This window comes from Mixophyes fleayi, chromosome 8, assembly GCF_038048845.1.
Source record: "Mixophyes fleayi isolate aMixFle1 chromosome 8, aMixFle1.hap1, whole genome shotgun sequence".
NCBI classification, from domain to species: Eukaryota; Metazoa; Chordata; class Amphibia; order Anura; family Limnodynastidae; genus Mixophyes; species Mixophyes fleayi.
The window spans coordinates 118,142,095-118,156,075 of NC_134409.1; the positions used below are offsets into that span (position 1 = coordinate 118,142,095).

Below are 13,981 nucleotides of genomic sequence, written 5' to 3' on the forward strand. Positions count from 1 at the left end.
AATGTCACTTTCACTTTATAGATGTTTTCATCTTTCTTCAGAATAAATGTGAGCCACCATTTGTTGTCAGACAGCAGTTATGTACCCAAGAGAAAGGAAGGGGGAGGTAATCCGCACAGAGTCAGGATAAACCTCATCTAAATATCTTTATCATAATCATGATGAGGGGGTGTTCTTTCCATTTACATAACATTGAGTAACAAAAAGAAGAGAAAGAAAAATGGATTACTAGAGCACTCCTTATCCAATTGGAGTGATGCACTATAAATGTCACATTACAGGATAACACCTGGGATTGAACGAAATGAAGTATGTATCACATTATAGGTTCATACCTAAGCCAATAGCTGCATAATAGAATACAGACAAAGGAACCAAACATAAAATTCTTGTTCATATAGGGCTAATGCCTTTATTAGTGGAATATCTTAAAAACATATCTCTATTGAGGTGGGAATATCCTCATAATAAAAAAGTGAAATATAAGAGAAAAAGGTGAAAAAAAGGGAAAAAATAAATGATTGTGAAGGTAAGCCATCTAGCAATGGTTTGCTTGGAAGCTGGCCAGCCTCTTCTTTGGGAATCGATCAGGACAAAAAGAGAATCCATACGCCTGATACCCGACGTTCTTTGGACGTAAATACGTAATGCCCTGGCCACATCCGGATGCGTCTTGGAACACTGGAACCACTATTTCCTGATTAACAAGAAACCCGGAAACTACTTTCAGTTGAAAGGAAGGGACAGTCTGAAGCACCAATCTGTCGTCATGGAAGATCAGGAAAGGTTCCCTGCAGGAACGAACCCCAAGCTCTGACACTCGTCTAGCTGATGCTATGGCCAGCAGCAATGCCACCTTCCATGTCAGGAATCTAAGGTCCGCTGACTGTAAGGGTTCAAAGGGAGGTTCCTGGAGCATAGATAGTACCAAATTCAGATCCCAGGGTGCCGTGGGAAGAGCAAAAGGAGGATGAATATGCAGGACCCCCTGCAAAAAGGGACGGACGTCCGGAAGGTCCGCCAGATGCCTCTGGAAGAAGATAGAAAAGGGCCGATGACTTGGACCTTTAAGGATCCCAGGCGTCAAGACCCCTTTGAAGAAAAGTCAGTAGCCAGGGCAAATTAAATTTATTTGTATGTTGTGCCCGTCCCTCACACCATTTAATGTATGTGCTCCAGATTCTATGGTATATTCGGGCTGAGCACGTCTTCCTAGCCCGTAACGGAATCCACCACCCTGGAGGAAAATCCTTTAGACCTCCAGAGGCTGGTTTCAACCGCCATACCGTTAGTCAGCCGAGGCAGGTCCTGGTGCTGAAAAGGACCCTGCAGGAGGAGGTCATCACAAAGAGGCAGACGAAGTCCTTGTCCTACCGCCATGAAAAGGATGTCTGCATACCATACCCTGCGTGGCCAATCGGAAGCTACCAGTATGATTGGGAGCCCCCTTTGTTTGACCTGCCGAAGGACTCTGGGAAGCATTGGAATGGAAGGAAAGAGATACCCCTACCAAAAATTCCAGTGCATTGTCATTATGGCCACCTCCACCACCATTGGGTCCCTTGCTCTTGAGCAGAACCTAGGAACCTACCAGTTGTGTCTGGACACCATAAGATCCACAATGCCCCACTTCCGGACTGGCATACGAAATACCTTCGGATGGAGTGACCATACCCCTGATATTGGTGTGTGACGACTTAAGAAGTCAGCTTCCCAATTTTGAATGGCTGGAATAAATACTGCTGACAGAGATGGGACAAACTATTCTGTCCAAGAAAATATCTGGGCTTTGTCCCACCCTGTTTATTGACGTATGCCACGGCCGTGGCATTGTCCGACTGTAGACGTATCGGGGATCCCTGAATAAGGGACTGAGCCCCTTTTAGGAGCCATCACCATGGCCTTCAACCCCAGGATATTTATTGGGAGGGAACTTTCCGGTGCCGACCAAAGACCCTGAAGGTGCTAATGTAGAGCTACTGTGCCCCAGCCCTTTAGACTGGCATCCGTCGTTATTATGATCCAGGTGCACAGGGCAAAGGATCTGCCCATGCTTAGGTATTCTTGGATCCTCCACCACCTGAGAGATAATTGAGCCTCTGGCGACAACAGTATCCTCTGGTGCTCAAAGTGAAGAGTTGAACCTGACCACTTCTTTAGGATATCCCCTTTGAAGCGTTTTGAGTGAAACATTCCATAGGGGATTGTCTCGAAGGTGGAGACCATCTTGCAAAGTAACTTCATGCAACAGAGCATGGAAGGCCTGTGGCTGTCTAGGACCTTACTTACTAGGTCCTGTACTGAGCAAACCTTGTCCTGTGGAAGGAATATTTTCTGCCTTTGGATGTCCATGGTGACACCTAAGAAAATCATCCTTCGGCTTGGTATTAACTGAGATTTCTGCAGTTATAATCCAACCGTGAAGCTGCAGGGTCTCTATGGTGAGGTGTAAAGGATGATGCAGAAGCTGATCTGAGGGGGCTTTGATTAGCAAGTCATCGAGGTAGGGCACTATGCTCACCCCCATAGAGTCGAGCAGCCTATACTGACATGATTTTTATAAATACACTAGGCACTGTGGCAAGGCCAAAGGGAAGCACCCTGAACCGATAGTGGGCAGTTTCTACCGTGAAGCGGAGCAATAGCTGATGCCTCTCCCAGATAGGTATATGAAGATATGCATCTCGAATATCTATAGACGCCAGAAATTCTCCCCCCTCCAATCTACTGATCACTGAACGAAGAGACTCCACCTGAAACTTGTCTACTTTCAGGTGTAAATTTAGAGTCTTTAAGTTCAATATGGGACGTAAGGAGCCATCTGGCTTGGATACCAGAATTTTTTTTTAATAGAATCCCAGAGCATAGTGTGGCGCACCAGTCGTGCCACCGATGTGTCCACCCTAGGAACCTGTTCTCAGCATGTGAGGTCATCTGGCTGTAATGGGTACAGGTACATTAATCTCAGTGGAACCACTATTTTGCAATCGGGCTGTGTCCAGGCCGATTCTGCAATTTCATTTAATTCTGAAGAAGGGGGAAAACAAACCGCAGGTCTTAACCTTTTTCAATAACCCTAGCTTTACTGGTCTGGGCTCGTCTATGTCCAGAAGGTCTAAGGCGCGTTGTACTGCCAAAACCAGATCCTCAATGCCCTAGTTTCTGTTTGAGTCATCCAGGTCTAAGACCTGTGTCTGGAAATCTGATTCATCCAGAAGTCCTCTTCTGATGATCTCTCGGAGTCAGAAACTGAGAGGAGAGGATGGTTCACATATTGTGTCTCTTGTTTCTAGACCCTAGTAGTCCTGGGTAGTCTAAAAACCGGTTTAATCTGTCTATTTCGCTAAAGCACTGGACCAGGCCGGTTCCCCCTGGGGAAGGCCTGAGGGAGCTAACTAACGAGGATGGGAGGCCACTAGGGCCTAAACCTGCACTCTCGTCTAGTTGGGATAGTGTTGCCATCTGGGTTACCCCTTACTAACAAGGTAGAGGGGTGTTCTCCCACCGAGGTCTCTCTCTGTGGCTCAAAAGCTGCACCAGTGAATCCACTGACTGTTGCAAAGACACTACCGACACTGGTTCCTCCTCCACTAAGGAGCAATTACCTGGGACTGTGCCTCACAGCCCGTACAGAACACAGAGTCCTGTTGTGCCGTTGGTAATTTTATCTTAATTTAGAGCAATTCTAAAATTTGGCTCTAGGAGTTTTCCCTTTATCAGACATAATTTACTAAATGGGTTACAGTACAGTATACAATCACCAAGGCAGAGGGTGAAACCTAAGAATAGAACTGATCTCTGACAGTCACAGTCAGCATTTTTTTTTATATTTAAGAAAAAAGAAACAAAAAAAATTAGTGCATAGACTTCAATGTATTATACATTTATTAACTTCACTATATTCTCTATAGTACACAATATACTTCCCTTTGCATATAATGCAGCAAGTACAATGTGAGATAGAAAGGCAAAGGAAAAGATACTTGGCTTCCTGCTAACACTAGCAGGAGGGAGTCAGACAGCAGCCAACGTGTGTTTGGTTTGACTGCAACTATTCCTCCATGCTCAGCGATGCTTTGGAGCCTCCGGAAGAAACCAACATGCTGATAGAGGCAGAGGGAACTCTATATTAGCTCCTCCCTATTTGTAGCCTTGTTTTCCTGAATTCCTAAATAGCTGTTCTGCGGTGCTTCCAGATTTAAGTACGCAGACAGTATTATACATTCTCTCCCCTTTTGTTAACATGCTCCGCGACTTATTTCTGACCCCTCCCCCCCTTTGGAATATCCCAAGATGGCGCCTTTACACCCCTGGCAGCATTTATTATACCAAATTTAATTGAAATTGGAGAATGTAAGGTAGAATTTTTTCTAAAATTGTGTTGATTTGATGCGAAATGACCATTTAGCAATCGAGCAGCGTCTCCAGAATATAACAAGTATTGGGTACAGCTACGAGGCTGGGTTAACAAGTGAGGAAATGTAAATCCTTTTAAATAAGAAACAAAGTCCAATGTGTAACAATTTTTTTTTTTTTTTTTTTTTTTATTGCGTCCAACAGTGCAAATACCAGTAACCTCACCTCTAACCTGCCTGCTTTTGCAATGTATAGCTCAAGCATCCAAATCAATGTCAGTATTATTTTTTTTTAATCCATTTATACTATTCAGAAAGAAATTTACATTAATCACATCCATCTGAGTTCCATCTGCAAACAGTTCTCAATGTAAACATACAATTCTAAAATTGCTTACTGGTAAAACCTCATCTCAAAAGTTATTACACAAAAACAACAAAAAAAGAAGTCCCAAAAGAAATCCTGACTTTTATTGTGGTACAAAGCAACAAAGTATTTCACCATCAATACAGGTATTAGGCCAACCGAGCCATTTATACAGAAGTATTTAGTTATTTCCAATAAATATAGTCCACCTTGTAACACATTTCTCCAATACGAGACCGATACACTGGATGGAGTGTTTTATATTGACCGTGCAGCCACTAGCACCAGAGACCTTCTATAAATTAACTGGTTTGTGTGAACAAGTCAGTTTCCCAGCAATAAATGAAATGGTTTGTTTGTATATAACAGTAATCCGGAGAAAAGAAAGGTGGGATGCTGATATTAAGAGGCAGTCTAAAGTGACATGTAAATGACCATTTAAACAAGCGATTATATACATTTAGACAACATTTAGTGTCTTTTTAACTGCAAATATGATATCCTTCACTTGTGGTATGCAGTTGTCTTCCAATATCTTAGCATAAGGCATGGGAACATCAGCCCCAGTGACACGGTACACAGGGGCATCCAGATAATTGAAGGCAGGTCCTGGTAAAGAGTGACAATGTTAGACAAGAGCCACAATAATTTGCTCAAACCATCTGAATACAGTGTAGAATCTGCAGATACATTTGATTCTTAATATTACTAACATTCGATTTGGCTGTGAAATGTTAACATTCTGCCTTACAGTTCTCTTGTAAGACCTATCACAGACCATTACTCTGCAGATACCCAACTACAAACATTTGTGGTATTTTACAGTCAGAGTTATAACTTTGGGGCATGGAAGCACCACAGAGCTTTCTGCTTTTAACCATTTCTCTACCAGGGGTCCCTGGCAAATTTGCAATTCAGGAGACTCCCGCCATTTTTCACATTTATATTTTTAGGGACAATAAGGCTTTGTTTTGGTACGTTAGTTGAGTAAATATATTTTAGTTTATGAGCAGAGAAAGGGGGATGTTAATATAAAATGAACACTTTCCCTTAAAGTGATTCAGCACATGAAATATACCCCTTAGTTTAACAACTTCTAACATTTGCAGGGACACCAAATACTTGCATATTGGTCTGTTATTGGCTGCAATATTGAGCTGCCAGCAAATGAGAGTTCAAAGAAATGTAAAAAAACAAACAAAAACTAAATAAAAGGAGATATGCTCCTACCACCACCTTAAATCACCCCCTTTATACCTTCTTGCAAAACTTTCAGCTAAATTCCATAAGAGTGCTATCACCTCATGGTATAAATGGTTACTCTCTTCCATTGCTGGACATATATTATCCCTCTCAGATTCAGACTGGAAGACAATTTTTCAAAACTGGTAAAATGTCCAAACTGTATTAACCACACTGAGATGTTGGTTGAACTTCTCCATAGACTGTACATGACCCCAGTGAAGCTACATAAAAATTGCTACTTGTTGGAGGAATTGCGGCGGGTGACTTGATCCGCATATTCGGAACATGTCCACTGCTACAAAATCTGTGGTCTGAGGTCTTTGACCTAATCAATCAGGTGACAAAGAGTAACTCGCCTCTCTCCCCGGAGACTGCTTTACTACAGCAGTACCCTCCACACCTACTGGCACATGACAAATACATAATATTCTTCTAGCACCTGAGTGGCTATTGCTCAACACTGGAAAGACCCCTCTCCACCCTCTGTCTAAAATCATTTCCAAAGTTCAAAAAAAAGTTATGAAATGGAGACAATTGGTTTTAAATATTCTACGGCTGCCTCCTCCCCTCTAAATAGCATCATTGGCTTGTTCACTCTGCTGATCATCTCACATAATAATATATACACCTGTGTTTGTGTGGGTTTCCTCTGGGTGCTCCTGTTTCCTCCCACTCCTAGTTAGCAGTGATCTGTCTGAGAATCTAATATTTAGGCCTTTATTATAACCTTACCTTCCATGATCTTGGCACAGATTTCAGCTCCTACACCAAATTGTGGCCACCCTCCTTCCACAGTGACCAGATGGTTGGTCTTCACAACGCTAGCTTCAATCGTTTCAGTGTCCATTGGCCGAATTGTGCGCAAGTTGATAACCTTTAAATAGACTCTAAACCGTTAGCAATTTCATAGAAGTGCAAGCTGGTCAACAGGTTATTTCAGATATATATATATATACACACACACACACACACACACGATACTCAGGTAACCCTACCCAAATGGTGGCTTGTAGTATGTCATTCAGTAACGGGAGATTTACTACCAAACACATATGCGTCTACTAGTTTTTCCAGCATTAACCATCCCACAAAAAGACCCCATCTCTAACATGAGTGGGTACATGGCCTATCAGATACATGAAGTGGAGTTGGATCATTTAGTTGCCGCAGACTTCTCAGTAGTAGTGGCCTTATTATAATGTTTATGATACTTGCCTCACAATCAATTCCTTCTTTAGTCAGCACATTGGCAGCTTCTAAACAATGTCCCACAGAACGTGAGTGACTGACCAGAGTGATCTGACTTCCTGTGGATGAAGAAGAGGTGAATGTTATACACTATACATTTACACTCATCACCATTACCTATAAGAGGCCATTAAACCTAACGTACAAAAGAATACAATATGAAATGCCTGCCAAATATATGTCACATTTTACATAACTTGAAGTTTTGGTATTGTAATTTCAGTTACTAAATAGTTAACCATCATCATCATTTATTTATATAGCGCCACTAATTCCGCAGCGGTGTACAGAGAACTCACTCACATCAGTCCCTGCCCCATTGGGGAGAGAGAGAGAGGGGGGGAGAGAGAGAGAGGGGGGGAGGGAGAGAGAGGGGGGGGGAGGGAGAGGGAGACTAGGGTCAATTTTCATAGCAGCCAATTAACCTACCAGTATGTTTTTGGACTATTGTTTTGAGCTTTTGTTCTACTTTAGCCAACAATTTCATGTGGCCTCTTGTCACACACAATGCAGAACTGACATGCGGGTTGGCCAATATCCTTTTCAGTTCATTGCCCCACCTGGAACTGGTCCAGGGGCATTTCTGACCAATAATACCCTAATATGACTGCACAACAAAGGTTGATCACTCAGTTGCTGTAGAATTTTGTTTAATTACAGTTATTAAAATTGTATTATATCCGATAAGTGTATAAGAACATACAGGTGTAATATCTGAATTCTTGAACTGTCCCCACAAGAGTCATATTTTAGTCAATCATTAATGAAGATATTCTTTTTCAATCCAGTATAAAAGCTAAAAGCTTTTTATAATATATATATATTTTATATACAAGATGTCCTATAGCAAGGCAAGACATGAGATCTGTATACTCTAGGTGTCCCCCGTTACTGAGAAAAGCGCTAGGTCCTAATACTCCAAGTGTCACCTTCAGTATCTTAGAATAGGCGGACAGACAGGACAAATCTTTAAGCTATGCTGGCAATTACTATAAAAAAAAAATTCATACCTTGTCGTTCAATCTTTGCTTTGCCAATGGGAACAACAAAATCTTTTGATTGAACTTCCTCTGAGACTTCAAAGGGAACACCGTACATCAACTCGTTCTCCAGCATTACCACTGTAAAGGAAACAGGTCAGAGTGACTGCACTAGATCTGAGCACGTAGTCAAGGGAGATGTTTGGCATCAATGGTCAGTCCGTTTACCTGGGTTATTATCCCGGATTGCTGCTTTCAAGAGACCTCTGGCATCTTCAGCATTCCAAGGGCTCACCACCTTTAATCCAGGGCAGTGCGCATACCAGGCAGCAAAGCACTGGGAGTGTTGGGCGGCCACGCCGGCCGAAGCACCATTTGGTCCCCGGAAAACAATTGGGACAGGCACGCGGCCCGCTGACATGTAATAGGTCTTTGCTGCAGAGTTAATGACTTGATCGATTGCTTGCATGGAGAAGTTGAACGTCATGAACTCGCAGACCGGCCTCAATCCAGCCTGTGTATAATAAATAAAGAGAGCCACCAACACTTCAATATCCATACAAAACAAGACAGCAAAACGTTCTGAACATAAAGCCAAAAACAGTCACGTACCATAGCAGCACCAACAGCAATGCCTGCAAATCCCATCTAAAAATAAATACCAATATATATTAGAAATGTATTACTCAAAATATAAAAACTTTACCGTTGATCCTCCTTAAAGAGAAATACATTGTTAGATGTTCAGCACCACAAAGTATTTTCTAGAACACCACAACACAAATCCAGTCTATATTTACTGACAAATAAAAGTCTCTTGCAAACAAAGAGAAAGTATGTCTGCATGTCTACTGGTGACAACGCAAACAACATTTAGAAAATACTCTAAAAGGTGTAGGACTAGCTGGTCTACATACACTCTTGTAGAGCCAAAGTTCTGTTAACATAATTCAAGTTGTCTACATGTCCTTATTACTTCACATTTTATCTATCACTGAGCTGTATATAATCTTAGATGAGGGATGGACAAATCCCAAGAGCCAGGTAGCCAATGTGCCCACAAACTTACTGCTGGCATCTAACTTTTGGGATTAATTTTTATAGATGGACAATAAATGTCATTATAAAAATCCTGCTGGCTCCTAGATTTGGCTGCCAGATCCCTCAATTCTACATTTTATCCACCCCCTGAGTTGGATATATTCTAATTACACTAAGGAATATCACATACCTCAGATATTGGAGTATCCATAACCCTTTTGTCACCGTACTTCTTCCAAAGTCCTCTACTGATCTGAAAAACAGGTTTAAGGAGAATTGCATAAATATATTGTGTTATTTTGTATTCAGAGAGTACATAACTGAAAACAAAGTCATCAAACTGTGGCCCCTCGTGACTCAATGAACACTTGTTGCTTTCTGTGAACGCTTCTCTGGGTAAGGAAGGGGATGTGGCGCAGTACTCTCCATCTAGGACACTGGAGTGTACTGTAGTTTCCTGCATGGGCTGATATGATCAGCACCCTGGTTTGTTTGCATGCTAGGTCACTTATTGCACCCAATGCACACTCTTAACACCTGACTGGGACCACGATTTGGCAGCACCCTTCCACTGTTTGCCATGACAATCTGTAGTTCCAGCTGGAGCTTAGCACGTTTTCTTATGGTCTCTTGATCTGGCCAGATCCTGGCCTCCTAGTGTCTGTCCCTTGGTGCTCAGAATAAGCTCTAGTTTCCCACAATGTGGGACTTTGCTGGGGTTGTACCAGTCCACTAAACACTGGTCATATTTAACTTGCCTTTTATTGTAAGGTTAAATTCATTCTAATTATACGAGAGAAAGCTAATCGATGGGAATCCGCTTCTCCCCAAGTATAATCATGGTCTGTATGCTGCCAATGGGAAAGCAGAGGGGGGGTTGGTCCCAAGCCCCAGTGTCAATGTATGCAACAGAAGATCCCAAGCGCAATATGGAGGTAGAATGATAATCACAGATGTTTGGACCAGATCACTTATTCTGATTGGTGCTATTTATGCACAGTTATGGACTGAGATCTTTATATGTTTATTTTTCATGGTTTTTTATTTTATACCTTTTTTCTGTTTCTTTATGTGTGTCCAGTGCACTGGGTTTCTGTATATTGCTTTTTATTTAATTATTTTTTTATCATGAATAAACCATTGCCCAAATGATATCCACACCACTGATACTATAAGACCATTACATATTAGAAATCACATATCTGTGATTATCATTCTACCTCCATATTGCGCCTGGGATCTTAAGTTACATACATTCATTCTCATTATACATTTAGACTTACATGCCTGCATTGTCACAAATACACTGCAGCCATTGTATGTGGTTTAAATTTTAATCAAGTGCTATACCATTTATGTACATCTCCCAGACATTTGTTTGCATGTAATCCAGTTTTGCCTGATCATGATTGGCCACATGTACCGCCACTTCCTCCACCCAACATTTCCTATTTGCAACTTTTAACTTTCTGTACATCTTCCCATCTACATATCACTATGGTGGATGGAACCTTTGGTTGCTTCATCATCACCATTTATTTATATAGCGCCACTAATTCCGCAGCGCTGTACAGAGAACTCACTCACATCAGTCCCTGCCCCATTGGGGCTTACAGTCTAAATTCCCTAACACACAGACTAGGGACAATTTTGTTAGCAGCCAATTAACCTACCAGTATGTTTTTCTTTTGGAGTGTGCGTGGAAACCGGAGCACCCAGAGGAAACCCACGCAAACACGGAGAACATACACAAACTCCTTACAATGTTCGGGAATAGATAGAAAGATAGACAGATCATACCTTATATGCGCCGTCATACTGAGCAACCTCTTCCCCTAAGATGAACACCTTTTCATCTCTTTCCAGTTCTTCATCCAAGGCCTGGTTTAAAGCATCTCGAACAGTGACCTGAAGCAAATAAAGTTAGTTGGTATGTGAAATTCCATGTATAAAACACAAAATAACACCGTATTAAAAGGTAAATTAAAGGCGAACATGTTTATGAAAATGTCAATAATCATAAATATATATTGAGAAGCTCCATGCACTTTTCAACATATTTTATGGTCTATATTCCTTTTCATGTTAAACTTCAGGCTTCTCAGAAGAAAAATGTGTATTAAATAAAATAAAAAATAATATAAAACACACAGCATTATAGAAGCCTAATTTTCTTTAAGGACAGTGTCATATGGGCAATCCAAATAATGCAATTTTTCAAACAATTTTTCTAAAGCAAGACAGCACAATGTTATATATAGTGGGGAACACTGTTACCATTTTATACCATAGTCATGTCAAAATGGCAGCAAAATAGTTATGGTTTGACAGGGAAAACAGTGTTCTCTACCCACTTTAGTGTTACATTGGCTGAGAATACAGTCACTCTAAAATGGCACAATTTCCTTGTTAGAAAATCACAACAATCTAAAACATCAGTTTGTTTTTGTCATTCTGCTACAGTTTGTTTGATTTGGTTTATATGCATAATAAAACCATGTTTATGTAAAATAATTTCAAACCAATGTTAACATATTGTAATAAACTTAGTAATGAACAAGTAGAAGTTATTAAAACTGTGGCAAACATTACTGTATTATTTTTAAATTAAATATTGTGCTGTTGCACAACTACAAATTATTACCCTTGTTACAACTAAATGTTTGGAATGCTGGATACACACTATAGAAAACTACTTCAATTACGATTTCTGTAATGATTTTACCAATGACTGAAAATCCAGATGAGCAATGCCGATTCATGTGTACACACCTACACAATTTAGCTTCAGATCTGTGCTCTTCATCAGTCATAAACATCTGCTGAAAAGATTGTGACTTCGTACACTCTATAGATATCTGTCTACACTGCTGACATCGTTCCATTGTTGATCATGATTTATAGGAACCAAATCAACAGATGCGATGTGTTTTGGCATGATAACATGATCGTGGGAACGTACACACTGATGTAATAATCTGACCAAACCGTCATTTATCATATGATCTGCGCAACAATTGCATCAGTGTGTACCCAGCTTAAGACATGAATTTATCCTAACATGCTGGTTGGTAATAAATGCAGTACTAGGCACTCAGTAGTGAAAGCTGATTGGTTACACTATAACATCATCATCACCATTTATTTATATAGCGCCACTGATTCCGCAGCGCTGTACAGAGAACGCATTCAAATCAGTCCCTGCACCATTGGGGATTACAGTCTAAATTCCCTAACACACACACAGACACAGAGAGAGAGAGAGAGACAAGGGTCAATTTTGATAGCAGCCAATTAACCTACTAGTATGTTTTTGGAGTGTGGGAGGAAACCCAGCAAACACAGGGAGAACATACAAACTCCACACAGATAAGGCCATGGTCGGGAATTGAACTCATGACACCAGCGCTGTGAGGCAGAAGTGCTAACCACTTAGCCACCGTTCTAACATGGCAGTTTATAAGAGTCCTGTGTACCAGGAATAACAGTGCATGCCTCAAGTTGCCATTCACTATATGTACAGCATAGTGTATATATATATATATATATATATATATATATATATTATATATATATATATATATATATATAGCTGTCAGCAGCTTAGAGGACGTGAGTATAGGACATGGACTGTATAAGAAGATAGTTACTTAAGTGTACGTGGTCACTGAGAAGGTAAGACGATGTCAGTCTTAGAGGGGAAAGAGGGTATAGGAAGTTGAGGTGGAAGTGGTTATATTGACAGAAAAGATGAAGTGGGATCAGTCTCATGGGGTCACTACATTTGGCAGGGGGTGACAGTCTCATGGGGTCACTACATTTGGCAGGGGGTGTCAGTCTCATGGGGTCACTACATTTGGCAGGGGGTGTCAGTCTCATGGGGTCACTACATTTGGCAGGGGGTGTCAGTCTCATGGGGTCACTACATTTGGCAGGGGGTGACAGTCTCATGGGGTCACTACATTTGGCAGGGGGTGACAGTCTCATGGGGTCACTACATTTGGCAGGGGGTGTCAGTCTCATGGGGTCACTACATTTGGCAGGGGGTGTCAGTCTCATGGGGTCACTACATTTGGCAGGGGGTGACAGTCTCATGGGGTCACTACATTTGGCAGGGGGTGACAGTCTCATGGGGTCACTACATTTGGCAGGGGGTGACAGTCTCATGGGGTCACTACATTTGGTAGGGGGTGACAGTCTCATGGGGTCACTACATTTGGTAGGGGGTGTCAGTCTCATGGGGTCACTACATTTGGTAGGGGGTGACAGTCTCATGGGGTCACTACATTTGGCAGGGGGTGTCAGTCTCATGGGGTCACTACATTTGGCAGGGGGTGTCAGTCTTAGAGAAGACACAGAGGGTATGGGAGGGCAGCAGTGAACAAAGTGCAGAGTGTCAGAGAACAGTAGATGTAGTGATCAGTACCTCAGGGTAACAAGGACACAGCCATAGGTAATACAGAGTTAGGGTCACTGTACCTGCATGGCGACTGACGACGTCCTGTGGAATTCCCTCCGCAGTAACACGGACACACAGCTCTGTGGAGACACGGAGATACTGAGAACCGCTCTCATGTCATACTCAGTCACACTGTACCCTGCTCCCCTCCTTACCTGCCCCCCACAAACCAGTCTCCTCAGCGCTGCCATCTTCCCTCTGTCCTCTGACAAGACGTCGCCCTTCGCGAAGACTTCCACCAATCACAGCGCAGCACAGGCCGGACAAGCCTCCGTCCATCAGCTGA

General features: G+C 41.9%; 1 protein-coding gene across 1 annotated transcript; it reads right to left on the bottom strand.

Annotated features, from left to right (window-relative positions):
- Positions 1 to 4,804: 4,804 nt before the first annotated feature.
- PDHB (pyruvate dehydrogenase E1 subunit beta) lies at positions 4,805 to 13,961 on the bottom strand. The gene is made up of 10 exons (XM_075183297.1): positions 13,851 to 13,961; positions 13,716 to 13,775; positions 11,037 to 11,144; positions 9,427 to 9,489; positions 8,808 to 8,843; positions 8,424 to 8,709; positions 8,226 to 8,336; positions 7,183 to 7,274; positions 6,700 to 6,841; positions 4,805 to 5,331 (listed from the first exon to the last, which is right to left on the bottom strand). The coding sequence occupies exons 1-10, from the start codon at positions 13,884 to 13,886 to the stop codon at positions 5,183 to 5,185; spliced, it is 1,083 nt and encodes a 360-aa protein (XP_075039398.1). The 5' UTR covers positions 13,887 to 13,961; the 3' UTR covers positions 4,805 to 5,182.
- Positions 13,962 to 13,981: the final 20 nt, after the last annotated feature.